At 38.1% G+C, this 25,966-nt stretch overlaps 1 protein-coding gene across 1 annotated transcript in view; it reads right to left on the reverse strand.

Annotated features, from left to right (window-relative positions):
• Nucleotides 1–25,966, reverse strand: part of DPYD (dihydropyrimidine dehydrogenase) — a 1,058,206-nt gene that overhangs the window by 16,635 nt on the left and 1,015,605 nt on the right. The window contains 1 exon segment of the mRNA XM_043962696.1: nucleotides 5,241–5,384. Coding sequence (XP_043818631.1) covers nucleotides 5,241–5,384 — 144 coding nt within the window.

The following is a 25,966-nucleotide window of genomic DNA, read 5'->3' on the forward strand; positions in this document are numbered from 1 at the left end:
AGTTATTTACACGTTCACTAGACTGTAAGTTCCTTGAGAACAGGAACTATCTACAATCTTGCTTTGTATCAACATCATGTAGCAGTGTGTCTAGCATGTAGCAGGCATTATGTAAATGCTTATTCACTTGATATCATCCCTTATTTTATGCAGCTCCTAAGAGAAGTATTGATAAAAATGTAAAGCCTCCTGGATTGTGGTGCATAATAAATAATAATGCATACTACTATTTATGCATATAGGTATTACCATCTAGGTTAATTTATTCGTTCAAAGACTACTTATTGAGCATGAAATACACACTTAAATTTGTAAAAAAGATGCCATTGGGGGTGGGTGGAAAGTAAAGAAGTATGGCATAGCCCTTGCCTTCAGAGAGCTTACGGTCTTATCTGGGAGAAAAAAGAAGACTAAACATGACCACTTAAATAACAAGATGAGGCAGAATTATCAAATTGAATGACATAGTAAATAAGAATCGTTAAGAGGATAGAGATTGATATGAGCTGCCATTGAGGCTCTAGAGAAGCTATTTTAAGACTATTATATATATATATATATATATATATATATATATATATATATATATAAAAATTATTTTTCTGTGGGGCACTGAAGGTTAAGTGATTTGCCCAGGGTCGTCACGCAGCTAGTAAGTGCGTCAAGTGTCTGAGGCCACATTTGAACTCAGGTCCTCCTGAATCCAGGGCCAGTGCCTTATCCACTGTGCCACCTATCTGCCCCAACACTCTATTATATATTGTGGTGGCATGAGCCAGTATGCTAATGGAGCAACAGCTTACATTCACATAACTGAGCATTTCTTGTATTGCTATTGATGTTTTCATGTAGTAGGCATTACAAATATTTCTCTTCCCAGTACAGGGCAATGCCAGGGAATGCTTGCCTCTCTCCCTCTTCCCTGTTGCTTCTGGAATCAGCTTCTGGTCATTTAAATAACCCTACCTGGTTTCACCACGAGGAATCACAGGGGACTTTTGTTTTTTGTGGGGCAATGAGGAATAATATCTATAAAAAACCCCAACGCTTTAGCATAGCGCTTGACCATAGTAGTTACTATTAAAAATATAACTATTTTGGGGTAGCTAGATGGCACAGTGGATAAAGCACTGGCCCTGAATTCAGGAGGACCTGAGTTCAAATTTGGCCTCAGACACTTGACACTTACTAGCTGTGTGACCCAGGGCAAGTCACTTAACCCTCATTGCCCCATAAAAAAACAAAAAAACAAAAAAAGAATTCTGACACAAAAATATAACTAGTTCAATATAATTGGTTTCCTTTATAGTCCTACATATTTCATTTTATTCATTTAAAAATATTATTCTGAGAGGTCCATAGGCTTCACTAGACTGCCAAATGCAGATCTAAGACACACACAATAAAGTTAACAACTCTTGCCTTCTAGGGACAACACAGAGAGCCAGTTCCCTGGCAAAGGAAATGCCTAATGTACCTGTGAGTGGTTTAGAAGATCGATTGGCAAGGAAAAGGAAAGAAAGGAATCCTACTTCAGACACCTGCCATTTATGTGACCTTGGGTAAGTCAGCTAATTTGTCTTGGCCCCAGTTTCCTGATCTGGAAATTGAAGGGACTGAATTTAGTGATCTCTGAGGCCCCTTCCAGCTTTAAATAAATGATCCTATTCAGTTAGTCAATAATCATTTATTATGTGCCATGTATCAGGTATGTGCTTAAGTGCTGGGGATACAAACAGAAGCCAAAAAAATGGTCTCTGCAACTTTAAGGAGGTCACGTTCTAATTGGGGAGACAACGTGTATACATTATATACACACAAATGTATATATATACCTATCTATGGTGTAAATGGAAGTTTACATAATGTTAGGGGAAAAGGACTAACAGAGAGGGTTAGGGAGTACAGTGGGAAGGGCCTCGTTCATGAGGTGAACTTTGAACTGAAGCTTGAAGAAAGACAGGAAAGCCAAGGGGCCAAAGTTAGGAGGGACAGCATCCCAGGCATAGAACTGGGAGATGGAGTTTCAAGCATGAGGAACAGCAAGTAGACCTATTTCACTGGATTGTACATAGAAGAGGAAAGGGAGGGAGGAAAGTAGAAGACTGGAAAAGGCTTTTGCTTTCATTGTCTTGTTTTTTTCTAAATTGTTCTGATTTTGCTCATTTCCTCTTTTTTTTTTTTTAAAGCAGGCAATGAGGGTTAAGTGACTTGCCTAGGGTCACACAGCTACTAAGTGTCAAGTGTCTGAGTCTGAATTTGAACTCAGGTCCTCCTGAATCCAGGGCCAGTGCTTTATCCACTGCACTACCTAACTGCCCAAGCTCATTTCCTCTTGCAGAAGGTACTTAGGACGTGTGTAGAGATGTGGTCTAAGTTTTGAAATGTCAGTCATTAATATTTTTTCCTGCAGTTTCTGTAGTTTACACTAGCTATTTTATTCTGGACTGAGCTCTAAAGTGAGATTCTTTCACTGGGGGATTGTGAAGGTGTCTGGCTTTCAAAAAATTTGGGTTTAATCCTTTCAATTGTCCAAACTTGTCTTCATTTTTTTTCTAGTTCTTTACTTTCATGTCTTTATCTGCTCCCACTTTTTGAACTTTCACTTTCTATGATTTATTTACCTCTTTGTAGCTTTTATTTCTAATAGTGAAGTAGCAGTCTTACTGCAAGTGGAGTTGATTCTCTCCCTGCTTTCAAATAATACCAAAACTCTACCTGAAAAGAGAATAGGACTGAAAAACCCCAGAAGGTCACATTTCCTTTGGAAGCAGTTGACTCTTCCTTTGTTAAAAAATATAAATAACTTTATTCTTTGGGATTTCTTATATACAAGAAGAAAGTAGACTAGAGATTGAAAGTGTCCTTACAGGAGCAGAACTACTAATTTATATAAAAAAAGAGATGATGGAAGTTTCCAATAAGTTAAAAAAAATTAAAAATTGTCTTATAACCAACATAAAAAGAAAGTGTTATGCAAAGTACTATTCTTTGTGGGTTGAGGCTAATGCACAACAGTTTCTGGCCCTCTCATTACCATCAGTATGCACAATTCATTCATTTAATGGCACTGAAATGATTTAACAGAAGTTCAGTCAGGGTTCCTAGAACAAATAAATTTTCTTCCAACCTGTGCTTTTTGCTCAAGAGAATGTCTGCTAAAAGTCCCAAGTGTTCATTTTATTTGAAGCCATAGAAATGAAGTGGTATAACACATTGAGTCCACTCCCTTCCATCTTGGCTTTTATAATTCTGGATGTCTCTTGACTTTGTCCAACAGATGAAGTACAAATCAAATGAAATTTAAACTCTAAATCTTTCAACCCAGGGAACATTGTTTCACTGAGAGTCAGAGGGGCACATTAAAAGTTCTATATATTTAGGAGATACTGTCAAACAAATTTTAGTCGAGACTGACAAATGGTAGAAATTGGAGATGGAGTTTCACACATGAGGAACACCATGTAGACCAGTGTCACTGGAACATAGGATATGGAAGAAAAGAATCTGACATCAAAAAAATGGAAGTTGGGAATTCCATAGTGGACCACAGTCTGCTTCACCAGAGAATGGAGAAATTCTAGTATCTAAAACAATGATACAGGGGCAGCTAGGTGGCGCAGTGGATAAAGAACTGGCCCTGGATTCAGGAGGACCTGAGTTCAAATCCAGCCTCAGACAATTGACACTTACTAGCTGTGTGACCCTGGGTAAGTCACTTAACCCTCATTGCCCTGCAAAAAACAAAAACAAAAACCCAAAACAAAAACAAACAACAAAAAAAAACCCAATGATACAGTTACCATGGGGACCAAGGGTGAGAAACCTAGAAACATGTTCATGAAACTCTGATTCTGATTGGAACTCATCTTTACCAATACACAAAAAATAACCTTGCAAAGACCAGGTTAAAGTAAATGTTAAGAAATAAAAAAGAAATGGGCAGCTAGGTGGCACAGTGGATAAAGCACCGGCCCTGGATTCAGGAGGACCTGAGTTCAAATCCAGCCTCAGACACTTGACACTTACTAACTGTGTGACCCTGGGCAAGTCACTTAATCATCATTGTCCTGCACACAAAAAAAGGCAGGAAAGATTCCCAAGATTTAAAATTTCATCCACTTTTGCAGACATGAATTGTCCCCTAGGCATTGAGAGCATACAGGATATGAAGAATACAAAAAAGGCAAGAGAATAATTGAGGCTTAAAAAAAACCACCAACATAGCTATATTAAGATTTCTTCTAGAGTTGTCTGATGCTTAATTGGGGTATATAAGTGATTCTAGGAGAATAGGATGAATAGGGTGTCTTCTTCTGGGCCTTTGCTAGAGGCAATTCTCTCTACTACTCCTCTGCAAGGGTCTCCTCCAAATGCAACGCCTGGTTCATCTCTCTACAGGGCCTAGCTATTTAAAACTTCCAGGGATATGAACTATTTTTTAGCCTGGGCAAACACAGTTGTTCTTTCTGATTCACTTAGGGAAAGGTGTTCTCCTTTCATAAAGAGATCAAGTCAACACCTTGTAAACACATTAACAATTCATTACCTTTCTTATCTACTCTTTGCTTTTTGTGGCTACATCAAATATGGGAAGTGGGGGGGGGGAGGAGGGAGAAACTAAATCCCCCCCTCATATTTGAAAGGCATAGCAACAGAGACAACTCTGATGTTCCCTCTGTTTATTAATGTCAACTGAGGCATAACACAGAGAGAGATATGCTTGCCAAAGTTGTTTGCCTCTATCATGGAAGAGGGATTCACTTGACCGGATTAGTTCCTCCAGATGTTTCTGTTTTGGGATGACATTTATGACGATTACCCATAGCCCTTGTTAGGCTACATCTAGAATATTTATTGTGACCAGGTTAAACTATTTTTGAGGTGTGTGTGGGGGGAATGAGCTCCCTAACACTGTATGATCACTTCTAAAGGATCATATAGACAGGATTCCAATTTTGGGGACAGGGTCGGATAAAATAACTTTTGAGGTGTCTTCCATATTTGCAATTCTATGAATTTCACTAGGCACTGCTACTTTGTGCTATAGGCATACAATGTCAGTTTGGAAAGCACAAAGTTATAAATGCCAGTAGTATTATGAAGTGTGAATAGATTAATGGAAGGGCATGTCCATGTGTCTTTTTGAGAGTTTACACAAATCATTTAAAGTTCATAAATACTTGGAACATTACAAAAGGCAATTCTTTCTATTTTGGGGTTTGCTTTAATTTTGTTACCTTGACTTTTGGAATGGGCTTCTTGGGAACAAAGTAGGATTTTTCCAGAGGTGATGAAGCTACATTTTGCTCCTTCAGTTTCAGCTTGTTCTCTGCTATAATTTTTTTCCGCAGCTCAAGGTAAGGTCCAAAGCTTGGCAGTTTCTAAAGAGGAAACAAACAAGAAATCATGTTAGCTTTTTATATATGTTTGAATGAATTAACAAAATGACATTTTATACACACCGTCCTAAACTCTAGTCCTATAAAGACAAAAGTAAGAGTCTCTGATCTCAAGGAGTCCACATTCTAATAAAAAGAGACAACAGATAGAGGAGATTTCAGCTACATATGCACACTTATATACAAACATTAGGAAACATATATATTAAGTGGGCTGTGTTTTGACTTTGCCCAACCTATAATGAGATGAAATTTGGCATCCTAAATTCAAGTTCTATATCTTAGATATATACTAAGTGACCATGGTCATTTACATACTCAGATATTTCGCTAAGAGTCTGTTGTTGTTATTTGTCCCTTGTTCTAGAAGAGGACCATGACATCTGGGTGATGTTATGACTTGAAATGAATTGGACTTTTAAGTGAGGCAGGGCTCTGCAAGGTCATCAGCCTCACTCTCTCCTCCAGAGTTATCACATCTCTCCTCCAGTGGCAAGATATACAACAGGATGACTAGAGATCACCCCAGATTTTTAAGGCAATTGGAGTTGTGACCTGCCCAGGGTCACACAGCAAGTGTCATATATCTGAGGCTGGATTTGAACTCAGGTCCTCCTGACTCCATGGCTCCGCTGAAATTCTAAGTTGTAGGTGATACACCAATCTGTGATCTGTGTGAATAGAATGAGTTTCAGAATCAAGTGTTCTCCACACTGATGCAATCACTTATCATGGACAATTACTCTTTCATTGGTTTCCTCATCTGTGAAATGATAGGACTGGACTGAATGACTTCTAAGGCCCTCTCAGCTCTAAATTTATAGTTCTGGTCATAAGTTCCAACATAGCCTAAGGTGACTGGTCTTCTAAGGATCAAATTTCATTTCTACTCACAGTAACAACCCTAATCCCTGCAGCCAATAATCATGCATTATTAACCCAATACTAATGATGAACACACATTTATAAATTTTATAAAATATATGGCACTGGAACAACTAATCTATTCATTTAAAATATTAACAGAGATTTTGCTTGGTGGTATTTGGACAAAGCACTCATTAACAGCATTTCTATTTCTTTTGGATTTGTTTTAGTATCAAGAAGGGATACCCATAATCACTGACTAAAGGACCAGTCAGTGTTCCAAGTCTTGCCCCATGGTATCAAATGGAATCTATTAAAACATTTCAAATCCTTATACTTGGGGGGCTTTGTTTCCCCTCTTCCCTGAATTCAGTTGAGGAAAATAAAGGTATATTAATACGCTAATGAGGTTCAAAGACATATCTTGCCCTGTTATCTAATTAGAAAATGTAAATGTTTTCTCTGAATTAGAAGAGGAGCTTGGCACTGGCTAGAAGAAGATTCACCATGCCCTAGCAGGCTCTTAAAAATATCCTAAAACTTCCATCTTTGGGGGAAGTCAATACTCAAGCAAAGAAACTGCTTCAAGAAGCATGGCTCCTGGCACCAGAGAAGAGAGCCAACCAAGGCTTCAAGGGAAAAACTGGGTTGGGAGCCCAGCCGAGCAGCCAGCCCACTAGAAAACCTGCTTCTGGGGCAAGGGGGAAGGGTACAAGCATTTATATGGTGCCTAGTATGTGCCAGGCACTGTGCTAAGCACTTCTTATAAATGTTAGCCCATTTGATCCTCCTAACAGCCCTAAGAGGTAGTAGTAGTAATTATAGTTATCATTCCATGAGAAAAAAGTATGAGCATAGCATGAAAAGAGAAAAAAAAAGACATTGGATACTTGTAGAAACAGAGCTGTGAGTTACTTTAACTACCATCCTACTCTTAAGTTTGTGACTACTCTTTCTATAGACGTTGTGTGCATTTGTAGCAGAATGGGCTCCAGGTTCACGGGAGGGAATGTGTTGTAACTACATTATCATGCTCTCTTAGTGCCTTTGCTGTTTTTCTAATTGTGTGTAATGGCTGACTATTAATGGTAAACTCACTGGTAGGAGTTGGGACACAGAGAGTACCCTTTGAATCTATGAGGATGATACTCCACCCCTCTTCCCTACCAGGGATGTGACATAATTAAGAGAGCTGGGAGGGACCTTTATGATCATCCAGTTCAATCCCTTTATTTTACATCTGAGAAAACTGAGGCTCAGAGTTATTAAGTGACTTGCCCCAAATCACACAGTGAGTGTGTTGGTGGTAAAACTGGGATGAGATTCTGGGTTGCCTGTGTCTGCCTGTACCCTGCATCTCTCAAGGACACTATGCTGAATCATTACATGTATCCCTTTAGTGATCATGATGAATGTTGATTGTGATTTCCCAGAATAGCTGAAAAGCAAAGCAGTAAAAATATCGATTTCTGCATACAGAAAACAACAACTTTTTTAGTTTGCATAAAAGATGGTGAAAATAGAAACACACAACAGGAAATAGACTCAAATGGCTACATCAGTATTCAAGATTACATACATACAGTACAAAGCCTCAAGGTTCTTCCTTTGTGCTCTCCAAAGTTCATTTAGCGAGAGACAAGGTTTAAGGATCCGCTGTGCTTTGGAGAAGAATGCTAAGTAGTATCAAGTTAACACAATGATGCACTTTCCTTCATTATTCCACAATTATTTTTCTCCATCCTGTCCTTATCCTTTCCTACAACCTTTGCTCTTCACTTGTCGTGGCAAATATGGGTGTTGATAGACACCACTGAATTCCAAATGTTTTGTGTTGCTGGTAACTTGGAATTGCTAGGGCTGCGTTAGAAGATTGCAAAAACACTTTCTCGCTCCCATAGAATAAAGCCCATTTATCTAGCTGATGGAGGTCTGGAACATTGCAATGCTCCAAGGTCATCCTGATCTCTGACCTGGCAAGTGCTTCACTGCATCACACTTGTTTCGAAACACTGGGCTTCATTCTCCAGACAGTATAATGCCCCAGGAAAATGAGTTTTCCAGTTCTCCAGAGCCCTTGATAGAGTGGATAAACTAATATTCAGCCATGGCCCACAATCAAACCAAGCTAGAGCTAAAATTTCAGTAAGCAGTTTATAGTTATGGAAGGAGGTTGCTCAAGTGTAAATATCTAAGATTGTTACCTGGAACATTAATGCGTTTCAGTGGAATAAAGGGGTGAAGGTAGTGCCAAGTGGAAATAATGGCATCGGGGCCTATTAGACTGGTATACAATTAAGGTCCACTCTCTGTATTATAGTATTTTTAAAAATCACTTTATTTTAAAAAGATTTTTGATGGCTCTAGATTTTACATTACAGTTGTTAATTATAACCCTTCAGCCTCCACTCCCAGAATTGAACCCTCCCTTAAAATAAAGAAAAACAGTTAAATAAAACCAACAAAAACAATGACCGAGTCTAATAACCCCCCTGCACCAACTTTCTGCAAAGAGGAGAGAAATATATTTCATTATTTGTTTCCTGAAACCAAGGTAGTTTATGAGAATCATCTGTTTAAATCTTTTAGACCACTGTGAGATACTTGGAGTAGCAGATAGAGCATTAGAATTCAATGGTTGTGGGATCATGGACAAGTGACTTAACCTCTTAGAGTCTTAGTTCCTTATCTGTGAAATAGGTATCATAACACTGTGCATCTCAATACATTATTGTTAGGAAATGACTTTTTTTAATTGGGCCTGTTAGTTCATCAGCATCAAGAACATCCAGTGAGGAAATTCCTTCCTCCAATGTGGTTCTGCTCTTTAGACTTAAAGAAACACTGAGAGGTTAAGTGACCAATCCAGTATCCAGGTCAGAATGACATCCTGGGCCACTCACTAAAACAATGTACCTCTCGAAGAAAATGCTCTATAAATCTGTGCAAATGTAAGTTGTTGTCATTACTGTTTTCCTGAATCACAAGCCAAAAGGCTGAAATAATATTGAAGGAGAGAGGTAAGGGACCATTTTATAACTAGAGGGAAATAAAATCAACTGTAGATAAGTTTTAGTTAATATAAAATAAATAATATAAACAAAGTCCTCATAGACCAGTATGTATTTGAATGCATCCTTCAAGTGGAAGGAATAGTCCATTTTGGATTAGTGAGGTCAGACATTTTGTATACAAGAAGTATCCCTGGAATCCAGTCTGTACCTCACGAGGGATTAAATACATGCCCCCAGGATATACACACATGCACATATGTACACATACATGCATGTATACACATATATGTTATGAGTACATACATGTATGTGTCTGTTGGGAATTTTCCTAATTCACCACATTTCTTTTATACATCACAGTTACCTTAATCCCTTTCTCTTGCTGAAATGTACTGTGCTTGGCAAAAATCTTTAAACAAAATGGTCCCAGTTTTGGACAAATCCATCTAACCTCATACTGGTTTAGCATTATTTGAATAGATCTGGACTCAGATCACTTAAAGATGGGCCCTAGCATACGTCTTGGTGCCTGATTCTTTTGTAGATGAAGAACATGACATGTGACATTTACCCAAGGGTAAACAGTTTGGGGCAGAGCTGATACTAGGATTCAGTTCTCTTGGGCTCATCAATGCTGGTTCTAGAGAATCCTGGAGTCCAAAGGCTTTTGGTTTTCCTTTCTTTTTTTTTGGTGACTTTACTTGGTTTTATACATTTTTGTGAAGGGGGGGCTATTGGGTCTTGACAAGTAACTTGGTAAACATCAGAAATCTGATAAGTAAACTCTATGAAAGTTATATATTAAATGTATCTTTGGTGAGTCTTCTGTCATCTACTTTGTAACATAAATCCAAGGGATGATATTTTGTTTTCACTTAAATTAATCCTTTGTTCAAATGGAGGAGGGAGCAAAAAAGTTCAATCCTCATTATCTTTTTTTTGTTTGTTTTTGGGTTTTTTGTTTTGTTTTTTTGCAGGGCAATGGGGGTTAAGTGACTTGCCCAGGGTCACACAACCAGTAAGTGTCAAGTGTCTGAAACGGGATTTGAACTCAGGTACTCCTGAATCCAGGGTTGGTGCTTAATCCACTGCACCACCTAGCTGCCCCTAAAATAGTTCAATCCAAATGGTAACTATCTGCCAAAAATGTAATTTCAAAGTGTGCAAGGAGGACATATAACATCTAGAAGGAGGGGGGCATGATGACCTTTCAGCAGTGATCACATTTTTGGTATTGGAACTGGTACGTCTTTCACCATGAAAGAAAACCATATGGTTCTGAATTTAATTTTACTATTGCTATTATGAATGTTCTTTGAATATTAGCTAATATGGACAAGAGTAAAATTAGTGTTTCAAAAGCCCTTCCTGCTAAATCTCCACCTCAATCCTTCTCTGCTGTAAGCATAAACATAAGCAACATCAGTAGTCCTGGTCATGAAATTCATGGTACCCTCTTATATGGGTCATGGCAATCCTAAAGGCCGGTGCCAAGCACACCCTTTCAGAGCTTCATTGTTCCCATCAGGTCATTTCTGTCCTTCATTCAAGAAGTCAAGCCATTTTCACTGTTATAATAAATATGCTTAACACATGAGATAACATGCTTAAGTAGAGCCAGGAATCTGGAGTGCTTATCTTTTAAAAGTTACTGCTGGGACAGCTAGGTGGTGCAGTGGATTCAGGAGGACCTGAGTTCAAACCTGGCCTCAGACATTTGACTCTTACTAGTTGTGTGACCCTGGGCAAGTCACTTAACCCCAATTGCCTCACTCACTCACACACACACACAAAATTCTTGTCAGGGCAGTGACGTGGTGCAGTGGATAAAGCACCGGCTCTGGATTCAGGAGGACCTAAGTTCAAATCCGGCCTCAGACACTTGACACTTACTACCTCTGTGACCCTGGACAAGTTACTTAACCCTCATTGTGCTGCACACACAAAAAAAATAAAAGTTATTGTCTTTTCAAATATAAGATCTTTTTTTTTTTTTCATTCAGAGACTCATCAATTCCCCTACATTTTTTTTGGGTAGGGCTACGAGCGTTAAGTGACTTGCCCAGGGTCACACAGCTAGTAAGTGTCAAGTGTCTGAGGCCAGATTTGAACTCAGGTCCTCCTGAATCCAGGGCTGGTGCTCTATCCACTGTGCCACCTAGCTGCCCCCTCCCCTACATTTTCAAGATTATTTTCTTACTACTACTCAGCCATTCCTCTTTCCCCCTCAAAACAGGATTGTAAATGGATGTGGTCACTGTGAATGTGTATAATCATTGATGATTAATAAACCATTTAGTTCAAATCTCTACCTGAATGTATAGTTAATTCATTCCCTATTGTAGAAATGGGAGCAGGGGGCAGCTAGGTGGCGCAGTGGATAAAGCACCAGCCCTCGATTCAGGAGGACCTGAGTTCAAATTTGGGCTCAGACACTTAACACTTACTATCTGTGTGACCCTAGGTAAGTCACTTAACCCCAATTGCCTCACCCTAAAAAAAAAAAATGGAAGTGGAAGCAGCAGGGCCAGCAGCAGGTGTTTTAAGTCTCCATTATTTCCTCTCAACCAAAGTTGCAGCCAGCAGTTACTCAAAGCAAGGGGTTTTTGAATATCAGGCTATATTAATTTTTTTTACTTATTTCATTAAATGTTTTCCAATTCCTGCAAAAGAATATTTAAAAGAATTTTTAAAAATTTTGAGTTCCAAATTCTCTCCTTTATTCCTGCCCCTCCCTCTTGCAAAATACAAGTGCTTTGATTTTGATTATACATGTGATGTCATGCCAAACATTTCCATATGCATGCTATATTTCTTAAACAAAGAGGGGAATAAATAGTTCATTTTTGAGACTATCAAAAACTGCCTTGTAACTGATGAACTGTACAAATCTTGAGCAGCAGTGAGATTTTCGTCTCAGTAGTTTCTCGGGGGATTCATCATTGATGAATTTGTTCTCACCATAGAAGCTAAATCCTACTCATTTAAAGATAACAGTATCTCCCACTAAAACTGTCTCTATCCAGATGTAAAAAGCATTACCCTGCCAATAGAAAACTGACAATATAATGAATCAACAATGATACCTTAAACCAGCAAAGCTTTAAGGTGAAGAAGCCTGTTTGGATTATAATTTATTCATGGATCAATCCAAAGGTAATTGAGCATATTATGGAGTAGAAAGGGCTTCTTGTTCCCTAATAGAAACAGGCACTGGTATCTCCCAGTTCAAATTGATATCATTTTGATGAGAGCCACACCAACCTGACTTTTCCTAACAGCATTTTGCTCCAGACTACCATTTTCTTATTAATAGTCGATTCAAAGTAAAGGATAGAAGTTTTCATTCCTCTTCCTCTCCTAGTCAATTTTTAAAACATTTGCTTCTCCCTTCAAAAAGGGTCATAGCATCACAGAGTTAGAACTAGAAAAGTCTATAGAGGTTATCTAGATCAATCCTCAATTATCTGACATCTATGGAAACTGAAGGTCAGAGAGGCTATCCAGCATCATATTAAAATATGAAGTCACAGAATTTCAGATGTCTAAGGAAAGTCCGTGGCTATCTAGTCTTTAGATCATAGGATTACAGATTTCGAGTTGGACAGGAACTTGGAGGTCTTCTTGCCCAACATCAGAGAATCATATGATCCCAGAGTCGTAAAGGATAGCAGTAGATGATCTGTTCAAATCCCTTTCTCTAAAATGAACCCCATGGATGACACATCCTGGGGAATCCTCCCAAGATACCCCATTCCTCTTTATGACTGTTCAAATTATAACAAAGTTTTTTTTCTTACCTCAAGCTTTAACTTTCTTGTTGAGATTTCTACTCAATAATTCTAGTTCTGGGTATAAGCAGAATAAGGTTAATTATTCTTCCATATGGCAACCCTTCGGATGCTTGAACACAGCTATCTGATACTTTTCCTTTCTCTCTCTTGGCTCCTCTCTCCATTCATACACAGGTTTATTTTTGTCACAGTCCAAGGCCTTGGGTTTGGATCCCAGGTCTGCTATTTTCTGTCTTCTTTTGCTCTACTATGCTGTATCTCTCATAAAGGAGGGTAATTACTGTGATGAATATGTAGGTTTGAAGTAAAATCATAATGAGTTCAGGTTGTACTGGATGAGGAAAGACAAAGAACTTGACAAATGGATGGACCAAGGAGGTAAGCCAGTCAAAGGTGTACCCACCTAGTATTTCTAAACCTTGGTTCCTTTTGTCAAAAGGGGATTTTTCCTAGGTGACAGCGTTACACATAATATAGCCAACTTTCTCTCTATTAAGAGTTCAATCATTTCCCTAAGATATGTGAATACACACTATTAATTTTATAAACATCCCTTGCCACTAATAGAAGGATAGCATTGATTTCACATGATACAACCACATACTGACAGCAGAACCAAAAAAAAAAAATTCCTGCATTTGTATTGATTATATTTAGGATTACATAAAAGTGCAAATACTTGTGTAAAGTGAGTGTAAATGCTAATTGCAATTGTATATATGGACATCCTGGTTTGAAATTTGGTTGAATTTCTACAAACCACCTAAGTTTGAGATAGGGTAATAAATAACTACAGACTAACTTTAAGAATTTCATTCCTCTCCAGGTTTCACTGCTTACTCATCTCCACCAGACATTCTCCAACATCCCATACCCACCCTTTGCTAGGTACATTCCCCACCTCCTCCCCAGCATTTTCAACTCCCCTTTATGTTTCTGTCTTCTCTCATTTGAATGGAAGCTCACTCAGGGCAGGAACCAGTTTTCTTTTGGCTTGAATTCATATTCCCATGGTTTAGCACAGTGCTTGACACATAAAAAGCACTTAATAAACCCTTATGTTCTTGACTAAAGTGTCATATAGGAAGGAATAGCTTTTAGATGCTCAACATCGTGGCCAGGACAGTGGTAGATGAACACGAAGACAAGTTTCCTTAGTAAATTGTTGTTTTGATTAAATTAATTTATTATCCATCCCTGCTTTTTTTAGAATTTCAGTTTTGAGAAGGGATGTCGTGACTTACATTGAACTGAAGTGAGGCGGGGCTGTGCAATGTCACTTACTTCACTCTCTTCTCCAAAGCCATCAGGGTCCAGTGTCAAGATGTGTATGTATATATGTATATGTATATGTATATGTATATGTATATGTATATGTATATGTATATGTATATGTATACTCTATCTATCTATCTATCTATCTATCTATCTATCTATCTATCTATCTATCTATCTATCTATCTATCTATCTATCTATCTATATCAGGACAACTGGGGATGGCCATATGTTTAAGGCAATTGGGATTAAGTGATTTGCCCAAAGTCACAGCTAATCAGTGTTGGAGCTGAGATTTGAACTCGGGTCCTCCCAACTTCAGGGTCAGTGCTCTATCCACTGCACCACTTAGCTGCACCCCCTTTTTGTATGTGTATATGTATATATATATGTATTTTGTAAGCCACACTGAAAGATGTAGAACCACTGATTTTCAAGATTGCAAGGGACATAAGGGGACATCTGGTCCAACTCAGACCTGAATAAAAGATCTTTATTACAACATAACTGATAAAGTGGTCATCTAGTCTTTAAAGACATGCAGTAAGAGAGAGCCCACTACCATAAAAGGTTACTTATTCTACTTTTAGATAATTATATTTGTTATATAGTTTTTTCTTATATTAAACCTAGATTTCTTCCTCTCCTCGCCCTACCCCCCCCCGCCCCCCGCCAAGTTTTTGACCACTGCTCCTACACTTCTGCCTTTAGGAGAACAGAACAAATGCAGGACCCCTTTCCACATGTCAGCCCTTGGAGGGAGCTATAATCTCTGCCCACTTCTACCACCACCCAGTCTTCTTTTCTTCAAGATAAATATTCCCAATTCCTTTAACCAATTCTTTTATGACATGGACTCCAGTTTCCTCACCATCTTAGATTCCCTTCTGTGGAACCTCTTCAAATTATCAAAGTTCTTTTTTGGATAAGCATGACTATATCTAGAGCTCAAGATGCTCCAGAGTCTCCCTCTTTTCTCCTTTGAGTATTTTAACTCATTTACAGCATAGTTCTAATCTATCTTGCCAGTTATATAATTTATTATTCCCTTTTATTCAATCTGTGGTTCAGCCATTCACTGCTCTTGGTTCTAACCCTTCAGCCAATCCTGAATTCACCTAATGGTATTATCATTTAGTTCATATCTTTCCACAATGCCATGCCTTTCTTTACTCTTTATTCATATTAAAATGTAGGCCACTGAAGTCTCCAGATTCTCTTCAGTTGAGCTGTTGTCCAAAGAACTCTTTCCCTTGGCTGTAGAACTGAGTATCTCCTTGCTAATTCTTCATTGTTTGGAAGGGTAGGATTATCAATAAATGAATTGAATTTTTCATCATTATTAAATCATGCTTCTGGGCCAGGCTTGTGATCTGTTCCAAATTCTTTATCCCTTTCTAGGTGATCTCTATAATAATCTTTGATGAAAATGTTGCTTCTGTTTCTGTTTGCATTGACCTTCGCTCAAATGTTTTTGTTTTGTTTTGTTTTTGTAGGGCAATGAGGATTAAGTGACTTGCCCAGGGTCACACAGCTAGTAAGTGTCAAGTGTCTGAGATTGGATTTGAACTCAGCTTCTCCCAAATCCAGGGCTGGTGCTTTATTCACTGTGCCACCTAGCTGCCCTCCACTCAAATGCTTTCTGTTAACACTTCCTCCATTTTGTTGCTAGATTTCCTCACGTTGAAATATATATGTTAATTCAACCACATTTCTAGCAGTGCTCCTCTACCTACCCACTCCATTTCTACTTACTATCACCTGGGTATTTGAAAAAGATATATACTTCCAGAGCCACACTCCCTTCATAGTACTTAGCCCACCAAGTCAGTGATACATCTAAGGTTAAACTTGCTTCTTTACTTTAGGATCTTCAGTTCGTTGTGTCTGTTATCCATACATTGTGGTTTTCATTATTGCCTCCTTTCCTAGATTGGGCTACCTGAAAATTTCTAGGTATCTTTACGACCATTTTTCTTTTTACATTGTGGATACTCTTTATGAATTAGAATTCATATATATAGTCATTTTTTCATACTTTACCTTCCTTTTCAGGTCTAAACCCTTTAAATTAGATTTTAAAATCATTAGGCAAATAACTCTTGGGATCCCTTGTTAGGTGTACTTCATCCCTGGCCAGGAGCCTATAATTCTTATATTTTGAAGCTTGTTTTACAAAAGCATATCCCATTTGCACACACTATTTTCTTTTTCTTTTTTTCTTCTTTTTTTTTTTTTTTGGTGGGACAATGGGGGTTAAGTGACTTGCCCAGGGTCACATAGCTAGCAAGTGTCAAGTGTCTGAGGCTGGATTTAAACTCAGGTCCTCCTGAATCCAAGGCTGGTGCTTTATCCACTGCACCACCTAGCTGCCCCCCCCCCCCGCACTGTTTTCTTAACTAGATTAATTTTACAAATAATTAACAATTTATGCTGAGTTTGGAAATTTTCTTAAAACACACATACTGAGAATTATAGATCTTTCCCTCCTTAATGAGTAATTCTTTTTTTTTTAATCTCCTGAACATTCTAGTAAGTATTCCCAGATAATTTGAATCCCCTGAGAGGAGATCAGAAAATTGAGAGAAAAATGGAGCTAGAAGGTGGTCTTTCCCCCTAGGTCCATAGACCAAAAGTAATTCTTCATGTACGTAGGAGACATCCTTCAAGACATTAGGTGAAAGGGGATTTAAATGTTAATAAGTTATCACAGGCCAATTTGAAATTGTGGAGAGAGATCTTGTAAAATGAAATGCAAGGGGAATAGGTTTCTTAGCTACCAAGAAAACTTACTTGAAATTGTATGCCAGGGTCTAGAAATATAGTACAAAATAAAGCCTCAAAAATGTTGGCACTCAGGTAAGGAGGCATGCTTTTTGAACTTTTCATACACCCTTGTAAGACAGAAGCATCTGTTACCATCTGCTGATGGCTGAAAAAAACTGCATGGCACAGGATTGCAGAAAAATGTCAAGAAGGGAGAGCAGTGGAGAGTAACACACAATCACCATCTCCTGAAAGTTAAGAGCACAGTGATATGGAACAGCTAAAGGAGCCAAGGCCTAAGATAAAAAGCAATGTTGTGCAGATAAGACCTGGGGGCCATGGAAGGTATAATCAAGATGGAGGAATAACTCCTAGATCCTGTGATGGGTCCCTCTCCAGGTCAACACTGGAAATAATTGAGACCACATATTATTATTATTATTTTCTACAAGTCTTGGTTGTTTTCCTTAACTTGTAAATATAATTAGTCATATTTTTAGTTTTGTGAGCCTATATATTTTTAGGGGAGTGTTAGGTACTGAAGTCCTCAGATCATGTGAGATGGGATGGGAAAATAGGGCAGAGAAGTGAGAAGCCCCCAAAGTGTATCTAGGTCTTTTGGGTCTGAAAGGAAACTCTGACGGAAAAGTTATACTTAATGATCAGACATAGGTCAATGAAAAAAGTAGAAAAGGAAGTAGGTAGGAAAATAGATTGAAAAAGATCTACTTATTTCCATATTGTGCATTTCTAATCATGATTCTACTGTAGGTTGTAAGGAGTCATTTATTTTTAGGATAGTGGTTGGAATACTTGAGTTGCATGCACAGAATTTTCAAAATCAGCAAAAGGTTTAAATTTTAGTTTAAGCAAGTGAGTTGGTCTGAAAGGCACATGAAATCTTTGATCAATCAGCTGATGTCTAATCAGTAAAATTCAGTGGTCCATCATGTTACACGATAGAACTCTTACTGTGATCAAGTTTATCTGACTTCTGAATGTGACTTTACTCTGAAAGAATAAGAAAATCAATGAGAATTTGTAAATTCCTTTGCAATGCAGATATGATGAGATTAGAAGTTTCTTCGTGTGCCTTTAAAATGAATTCTGTAGAACAGAAAATAATCATCACACAGGTAATGCGACTGGTTAGTAAGATGCCAGAAATATTGAATCAAACTCCCTTCTGTCTAGTATTTTTTCCTCATATAGATAATGAACTGTAAGTCAGGAATAAAGTCACTAGTTTTAAAGGGATTTATGCAGGAACTTTGTTTTCATTACTAAGTGTTCTGTCTCCATTCTCTACCCTGTCCAATCTATCTTGTCCATCATAACCAGACTAATCTTACTAAACTACCACTTATCACTTATTAATACTAATATCACTTATCAAAAATCTCCAAGGACTCTAATCCCCAAATAATATAAAATTAAAATTCCATGATTCAGCATTCTAGGCCTTCCCCAAACTCGTTTCAGTCTGCCTTGTTTGATTTTGTAATCAGGTCTCCAACACAACCTCTGTCTAACCAGATTGATCTACTCATTGTCCCTTAAAATATAACTTTCACACTCCCAACTTTATGCTTCTCATTATGCTATTCTTCAAGAAGTAGCTTATACAGGGGCAGCTAGGTGGTACAGTGGATAAAGCACAGGCCCTGGATTCAGGAGGACCTAAGTTCAAATTCAGTCTCAGACACTTGACACTTACTAATTGTGTGATCCTGGGCAAGTCGCTTAACCCCCATTTCCCTGCAAAAATAAAAAAAAAGAGAAGTAGCTTATACATGCATGTCATTGGGCATTTAAAGGCAAAGGAGCCAACTCTGCTAGCAATCAATAATAAGTGACAAGGAAGCCAGCTCTTAGAAAAGCTTCTAGAAGAGGACATCAAGGTGGTAAAGGGAATTTCTGTCCATTCCCCAAACTCATCAGGTAAGTGACAAACCTATCAGACGACAGATGGTTTATTGGAAGTCTGATTGTCAACACCAACTCCTCACGAGATAGGGTGAGGGATTGCCTATTTATTCTTTACCTCTCACGTTTTCCTGCCAAATTAGAGTAAACTCTCCAGTACTCCCACCAACATCATCAAATTCAATCCTTTGGATTTAGTTTTGGTCCTTTGAAGGTGGAAACAGTCACAATCTACTCCTAATCTTTCTTTTACTACTACATCAGTGAGTAGGGGGAGAAATAGACTACTAGAAATCCCGAAAGCATTACTTTGGCAAGGCACTGGAGTAGTTTGTCATTTCTTTCCCCAGTTCATTTTTTAAAGATGAGGAAATGAGTAAACAGAGTTAAGTGACTTGCCCAGGATCACACAGCTAGTAATTGTCTAAGGCTGGATTTGAACTCGGGAAGATGAGTCTTCCAGACTTCAGGCCTGGCACTCTATGCACTATGGCATCACCTAGCTCCCCTACCTGCTGCTATTATATCACATCAATTATAAGATAGCATAAAAGATTCATTAGATCATAGATCTCGGTCTAGAAGTACACTTAGAGATAACATACTTTAACCTTTTTTTTTTTAACAGTAAGTAAACTGAGGTCCAGAGTGTTTAAGTGTTTTGCCCAAGGATATACAATGACCAGGATTGGAACCTAGGTCCTCTGACTCCAAATCCCAAAATCTTTTTACTTTTCCAGGCTGGTATATACATACTAATACATATTCATATGGGTATGCATATGCATATTCTTATATTAAGTTCAAATCCTGGTCACTGTATAATCTTGGGCAACATACTTAAACACTCCAGTCCTTATTTTCCTCGTATATTAAGTCTTTGAAGAGGAACAAAGGTTCAGGAGTATGCAAGTTATGTTTTGAGGGACAGTGAGTAAATCAATCTTGTTGGACAGAGGTTGTGTTGGAGACCTGATTACAAAATCAAACAAGGCTGGTTGAAACGAGTTTGGGGGAAAGCCTGAAATACCGAGTCATGGAATTTTAATTTTATTTTGTTTAGGTATTAGAGCGTTGTCGGAGGTTTTCGATAAGTGATAGGAACAAAACCTACCTTGGGGCAGCTAGGTGGCCCAATGGATAAAGCACGGCCCTGGAGTTAGGAGTACCTGAACTCAAATCCAGCCTCAGACACTTAACACTTACTAGCTGTGTGACCTTGGGCAAGTCACTTAACCCCAATTGCCTCACTTAAAACAAAACAAAACAAAACAAAAAACCTACCTTTGTATCAAGATTTGTACATTTGTATTCTAGGTTAATATATGGAATGCTTATGAATGATTAATTAGTGACAGCAACAGTGTATGGCAGTAACTTCAGTAATAAATTCCTCTCTTGGATGATGAACTCCTGGAGGGGGTAAGCTCCTAGGGTTCATTTATTCAGAATTGTGTAGCAACCAGACCAGTGAAGTTCTGTTACACACAGGGAAAGGCTTAGTACATGATCTTTGATGATAAGGGTAATGATGATTATCACAGGATAAAAAGATCAGAAATGAAGATGAAATAACTTGGAGTTAAAGTTAACACTTTGGTTATGAATCATCAAATCAATCAAGAGAAGTTTTCTTTTGTTTAGTGCTGAGGATGCTATCAGTTAAACCATGAATCAGCACTACAAATTGGTACACTGATCCTGATACTCTGACTCATCTATGAGTGACGGCAGTGTTACAAATCACCCACTTAAACATTTTCAGATTCCAAGACTGAATTCCATTCCAATGCTGACATCCATGTTAACTGACCCCTGCTCCATTAGCACAGGGCCTGGTGGCACATAGCAGTTGCTATATACATGTCAACAATTTAAAATCATTATTATTACTCTAAATAACAGACCTTTAAATACTTGAAGACAGTTATCATTGTCTCTTATCGCCCCTGAATCTTTTCTTCTCCAGGATAAATGGCTCCCATTCTTATATCTGTTCCTGATAGGATTCAAGGTTCTTCGCCATCTTTGTTTCTCTCCTGTAGGGCCTCCGAATGTCCTTATACTTTGGCTCTCAGAACTTGATACAATGATGTAGTTGTGATCTGACTAAAGCATTTAGTTAACACTATTACCTTCCTATTCCTGGAAATTATGCCCTTTTTAAAGCAGCCCAACATCACATTTTTTTTTGGTTGCCCCATCACACTTCTGACTCTCGTGAACTTTTAGTCCACCAAAACCCCCAGATTTTTGTCCCCCCCACAGACAAATATATTCTAACCATGCCTCCCCCATCCTATACCTATGAAGTTGATTTTTTTGTACCAAAGCATAAGATTCAACATCAACTGAATTTCATCTGATTAAATTCATTCCAATGATCTAATCTTTTAATATCTTTTTGGATCCTATCAACCTTCTCTGCTTTGTGTAGCCTGAAGTAAAATGTGGCCAAAGCTAGGTCTTCTCTGGATGCTGCAACTGTGATGGTAAAATTCAACTCTTTTGTCTTCTCTGAGCCCTAAATCTCAATCTTCCTAAAGCTTAGTCATGACATTCTCTCCTTCGTTACTGACTCCTAGTCCCAATATCCTGCCTGATTACTCCTTTAGTCCCACCCTGACCCTCATCCTCACTTCTACCTTAATCCCTTTTCTGACACAGACCACTCTCCCCACCACCTTCAGTTTCCCACAGATCCTTACCTAGCTGAGTACTGTTTCCTAGCCTGTCAATAAGTCCCATTCTGTGACCTAGGCCTGAGGATACAAAAGAAAAAAATATTAAAAGTGCCCCTGTCCTCTAGTAGTTACATTCTGTTGGATTCACTTAGCTGACTAGACATTGCCTTCTTCCCAATAGAGGGAAAATAAATAACGGTACATCTCCCATTATCTCAAAATTCAGAATAATTCAAGGCAACACATAAATCACTCCCAAAGTTCACAGAAGACAACTTGAAAAAAAAATAACCCTCATTCTCACAGTGTCTCAAACCTGGACAGATTCCTTAGAACCTTTTAGAATCACTTAGGAATTTGTGTAAAGGGTGTGTGTGTGTCTGTGTGTGTTTGTGTGTGTGTCTGTGTGTGTGTGTGAGAGAGAGAGAGCTTGCCAGCTAAGTGATTTCCATTAAAGCTGAGAATAAATAATTTCAGGAAAGAATTGGGAAGGGTTATATAGGATGAATGTTCTTTCTCTTTATGGTTTAAGAGGCCTTGTTTTTGTTCCCTATAATATCTATAAGGGGAAACTAGCCTTATTGATTTCCTATGGATGAGGGACTCTATCTTATATCTTTGTATCCCCCCACAGTGCCCAACACAAAGCATGTATAATAAGCATTCAATAAGCATCTGTTGATTGAGAGACTGATTGATTTGAAAAGGATACAGTAAAGATTGTACTACATTTCTTTAATGTGTTTTCTATTTGTAACTTCCCAAAAGTTGTTAAGTTAAGGTACTTAATTTAATATATGCCATTAAAAGAATCACTGGGCTTACACCAAACAAAATATCTGTACTGTTTCAATCCTGTTAATACAGGACACAAGTTTAGTGACTGGAGGTAAAAGGTCAGAGTTTTCTGATAGTTCATACATCACCATGAACTGCTATGAACACAATTAGCAACCAAATGTGAATATAATAAACGCCATTTTCCAGAACCTTATTTATATTCAGATGCATATTCAAAAGATACAAATGAATAAAGGGTGCATCATACCATCTCATGATAGAAAGATTGATATGAATTCCAAATTATATCTCTTTATCCTTATTGAGTTTGGAAATTTTGGTTTACTTTATCCTTTTTATTTGTATTTTTTATTATTTGGGTCAGGCATGTGACAATCAGCACTTCATATAAAGTTTATATTCTTAGAGACTTTCCTGGGAGTGCTGAGAGGTTGTGACTGTCCATGAACATGCAGCTAGTATATTCCAGAACCCAGGTGTTCCTGACTTTCTATACATTATGCCAGAGGTGGCAGACATACAGGCCATAGACCATAACATTCCCAAGTGTGGCTTGAACCAGATTATAAAGTAACTGGAAAAAAAAAGTAACTGGATGGTTTTTAACAAAATAAGCGAAAATATAATCAATCATAGATAACAGCATTTTAGAAATGTCAACATATGGTCTGCAAGGATCCTTATGTATGGATTAGTGGCACCTGTTTCTATTTGAGTTTGAGACCGCCATACCACACCATATCACCTCTATCTTTACAATAATTAATTCACGTTTATGACCCTATGATTATGTTTATTATAGATCCATATTAAAACATGTAACAAATGAAAACTAGAATGATTTTTTTTGGTCATCATTAATGAATTTGTGAGAAAAATGAATTTGCAGAAAATTTGATGTGATCTAATTAAGCCTGATCAGGCAAGACTGAAACTGGAAGGGGGCTAACAGACAAAAAAATTGAAAAGATCTGTCAACATTCCTTTATTGTTAAAATGTAGGTGGAGAGGCTGATGAAGGGAGTTTCAGATCAATTTAATGAACTAATTGATCTGTTAAAAGAGCTTACAGTACTTTATATATTTTTGTTGTTCAGTTGTTTTCAGACATGTCCAACTCTTCATGATGCTATTTGGGGTTTTCCTGGCAAAGATACTGGGGTGCTTTGCCATTTCCTTCTTCATATTATATTTACATTTGTTGTTTTTTTTTCTGAATGTGTTTATGAGCTCCTGTGAATCCTTTGAGTGCCTTATGTATTTTTTTGGATCTGGGCTCCTATGATTTCTTTACCATTTTTGTATTTTCTGTGAGGCTGCTCCAAACTTGATTTTCATATTGTGACCTTGACTGCCTCTATGGGATCTGGGGCCCCTGTTAGTTAAATGTGTGTAAACTCAGAAATGAGCTATACCTAATCTAAAAATTCCAAATTTACTTTTGGAATTTTTTCCTGGATTAAGTCCAAGGTGGGAGCAGTGAGCCAAAGACAAATGAGTCAGGGTCCAATCAAGACCAATTTTTTAAAGTTTATAGTCTTTGAGGGACCCCAGGACACAGAGGCCAAATCTAACAAACTATTTTTTAAATCAACCATGATGGAATTACTCTATTTGAACTCTGACACTGTAGAATTTGAGAGTTAGAAGGGACTTCAAGGTACCATTTTGTCTAAACCAAATACCACAGGGATCTACTTCATTTATACCATACCCAATAAGTATCTATTTAGATTATACTAGAAGATGGAAATTTTCCCCCTCATATTAACCCTAATTTGGCATCTCTCCAAGTTCTGCCAATTGATTCTGATTCTGCCCTTTGGGACAAGACAAAACAAATTAAACTTCTCCCTCATGTGCTTCAAGAAGAAATAGAAATGACACAAAAGGAGACAAGAATGGGATCAGCAACTGGACCAGACTAAATACAGGCAGAAGAGATACCTGCTGGGGGCAACATGATTTTAAAGATCCAGCACTATTAAATCTTAAGATATGAAAGAGGGAAAGGTATTGAGTGATCAGAAAATAAAATTCTGGATGATATTACTACTAAAAACAAAAAGTAATTGAGAATATATTAATCATTACCAGTCCCTATATAGGTAGGTATATGCTGTGCTGGGCCTGGAGTCAAAAAGCTCCGAGTTCAAATCTGGCCCCAGATACGTACTGTGTGTGACCCTGGGCAAGTCACTTAATCTCACTCTGCCTCAGTTTCCTCATCTGTAAAATGGGGATAATAATAGCACTATCACCCAGGGTTGTCCTGAAGATCGAATTAGGTAATATTTGTAAAACACATAGCACATTGCTTGGTACATAGTAGACACTTGTTTCATTCCCTTCCCTTCTTTGCTAAAAAATCTTTATGAGACTAACCTACACATTTAAGAACATCCTAATGAGCATGTGGGAAAGAAGGAACAACTGAAATATAAGGATACCTAAAAGGGCTTTTTAAAGCCATGCTGGCGAAATCTGGAGGCTTATAAGAGTAACAAGAACTCTAGTTGGGTCCTAGCATGGGATGATGATAAACAGAGTAGATAGAATACCAGATGATGCATTCATTATTAAGAGGGCCAATTGCCCATTGCATATATTTGCTTATATGTACATTATCTGATCTATGAACTAGTGATGCTCATCAGTTATTTATGTCTGTACATATGTGCATCATGGCATACCAGAGAGAGCTTGGGATTTGGACTCAGGAGTTCTCGCATCTCCCCTCAGGTATTTACTAACTAGTAAATCCTAACTAGTGTGATCATGGGTGAATCATTTTCCCACCATTTAAAGGTGGGAAGCATGGAGAGATGTGTGTTATTGAACGGTGCAGTTATGTGGATTTGAAATTGAATAAATGGATAGACCCAAAGAGTAGTCATTATTGGCTCCATGTCAGCTTTAATTCAATTCAACAAGTATTCCATTGCCTGCTTTGTACCAGGTGCTGTGCTAAAAAGATTAAATAGTTCCTGCCCTCAGGGAGCTTGTATTCTATTGTGAAGAAGAAACATGTCCTAGAAAGATAAAAATGAAATGAAGACTAATTACTTTTAGGGGAGGTGGCAGCAGCCAATGGGGGCGTCAGAATAGGTTTTCTTTAGGAAATGACAGGAACTGAGCTTGAATGGAAGCTAGAGATTCTATTAGGTGGTGATGAGAAGGGAGAACATTTCTAGATCTAGGGAAGAGAGAACTATCAAAGGCACGGAGTGGGAGCAATAAGAAGGTCAGCTGGGTTGGAAGGCGAGAGCAACAGACCTAGAAAGGAAGATGGTAACCAGGTTGGGAAGGGCTTTAAGAGTCAAACAGAGGACCTTGTATTTTACCCTGAAGGCAGGTAGGATCTTCTTGGAGCCTTTTGAACCGGGCAGTGACAGTGTTAGATTTGGTCTTTAGAAATAGCAATTTGGCAGCTGAG

This window comes from Dromiciops gliroides, chromosome 4 (assembly GCF_019393635.1).
Source record: "Dromiciops gliroides isolate mDroGli1 chromosome 4, mDroGli1.pri, whole genome shotgun sequence".
In the NCBI taxonomy this organism is placed as follows: Eukaryota; Metazoa; Chordata; class Mammalia; order Microbiotheria; family Microbiotheriidae; genus Dromiciops; species Dromiciops gliroides.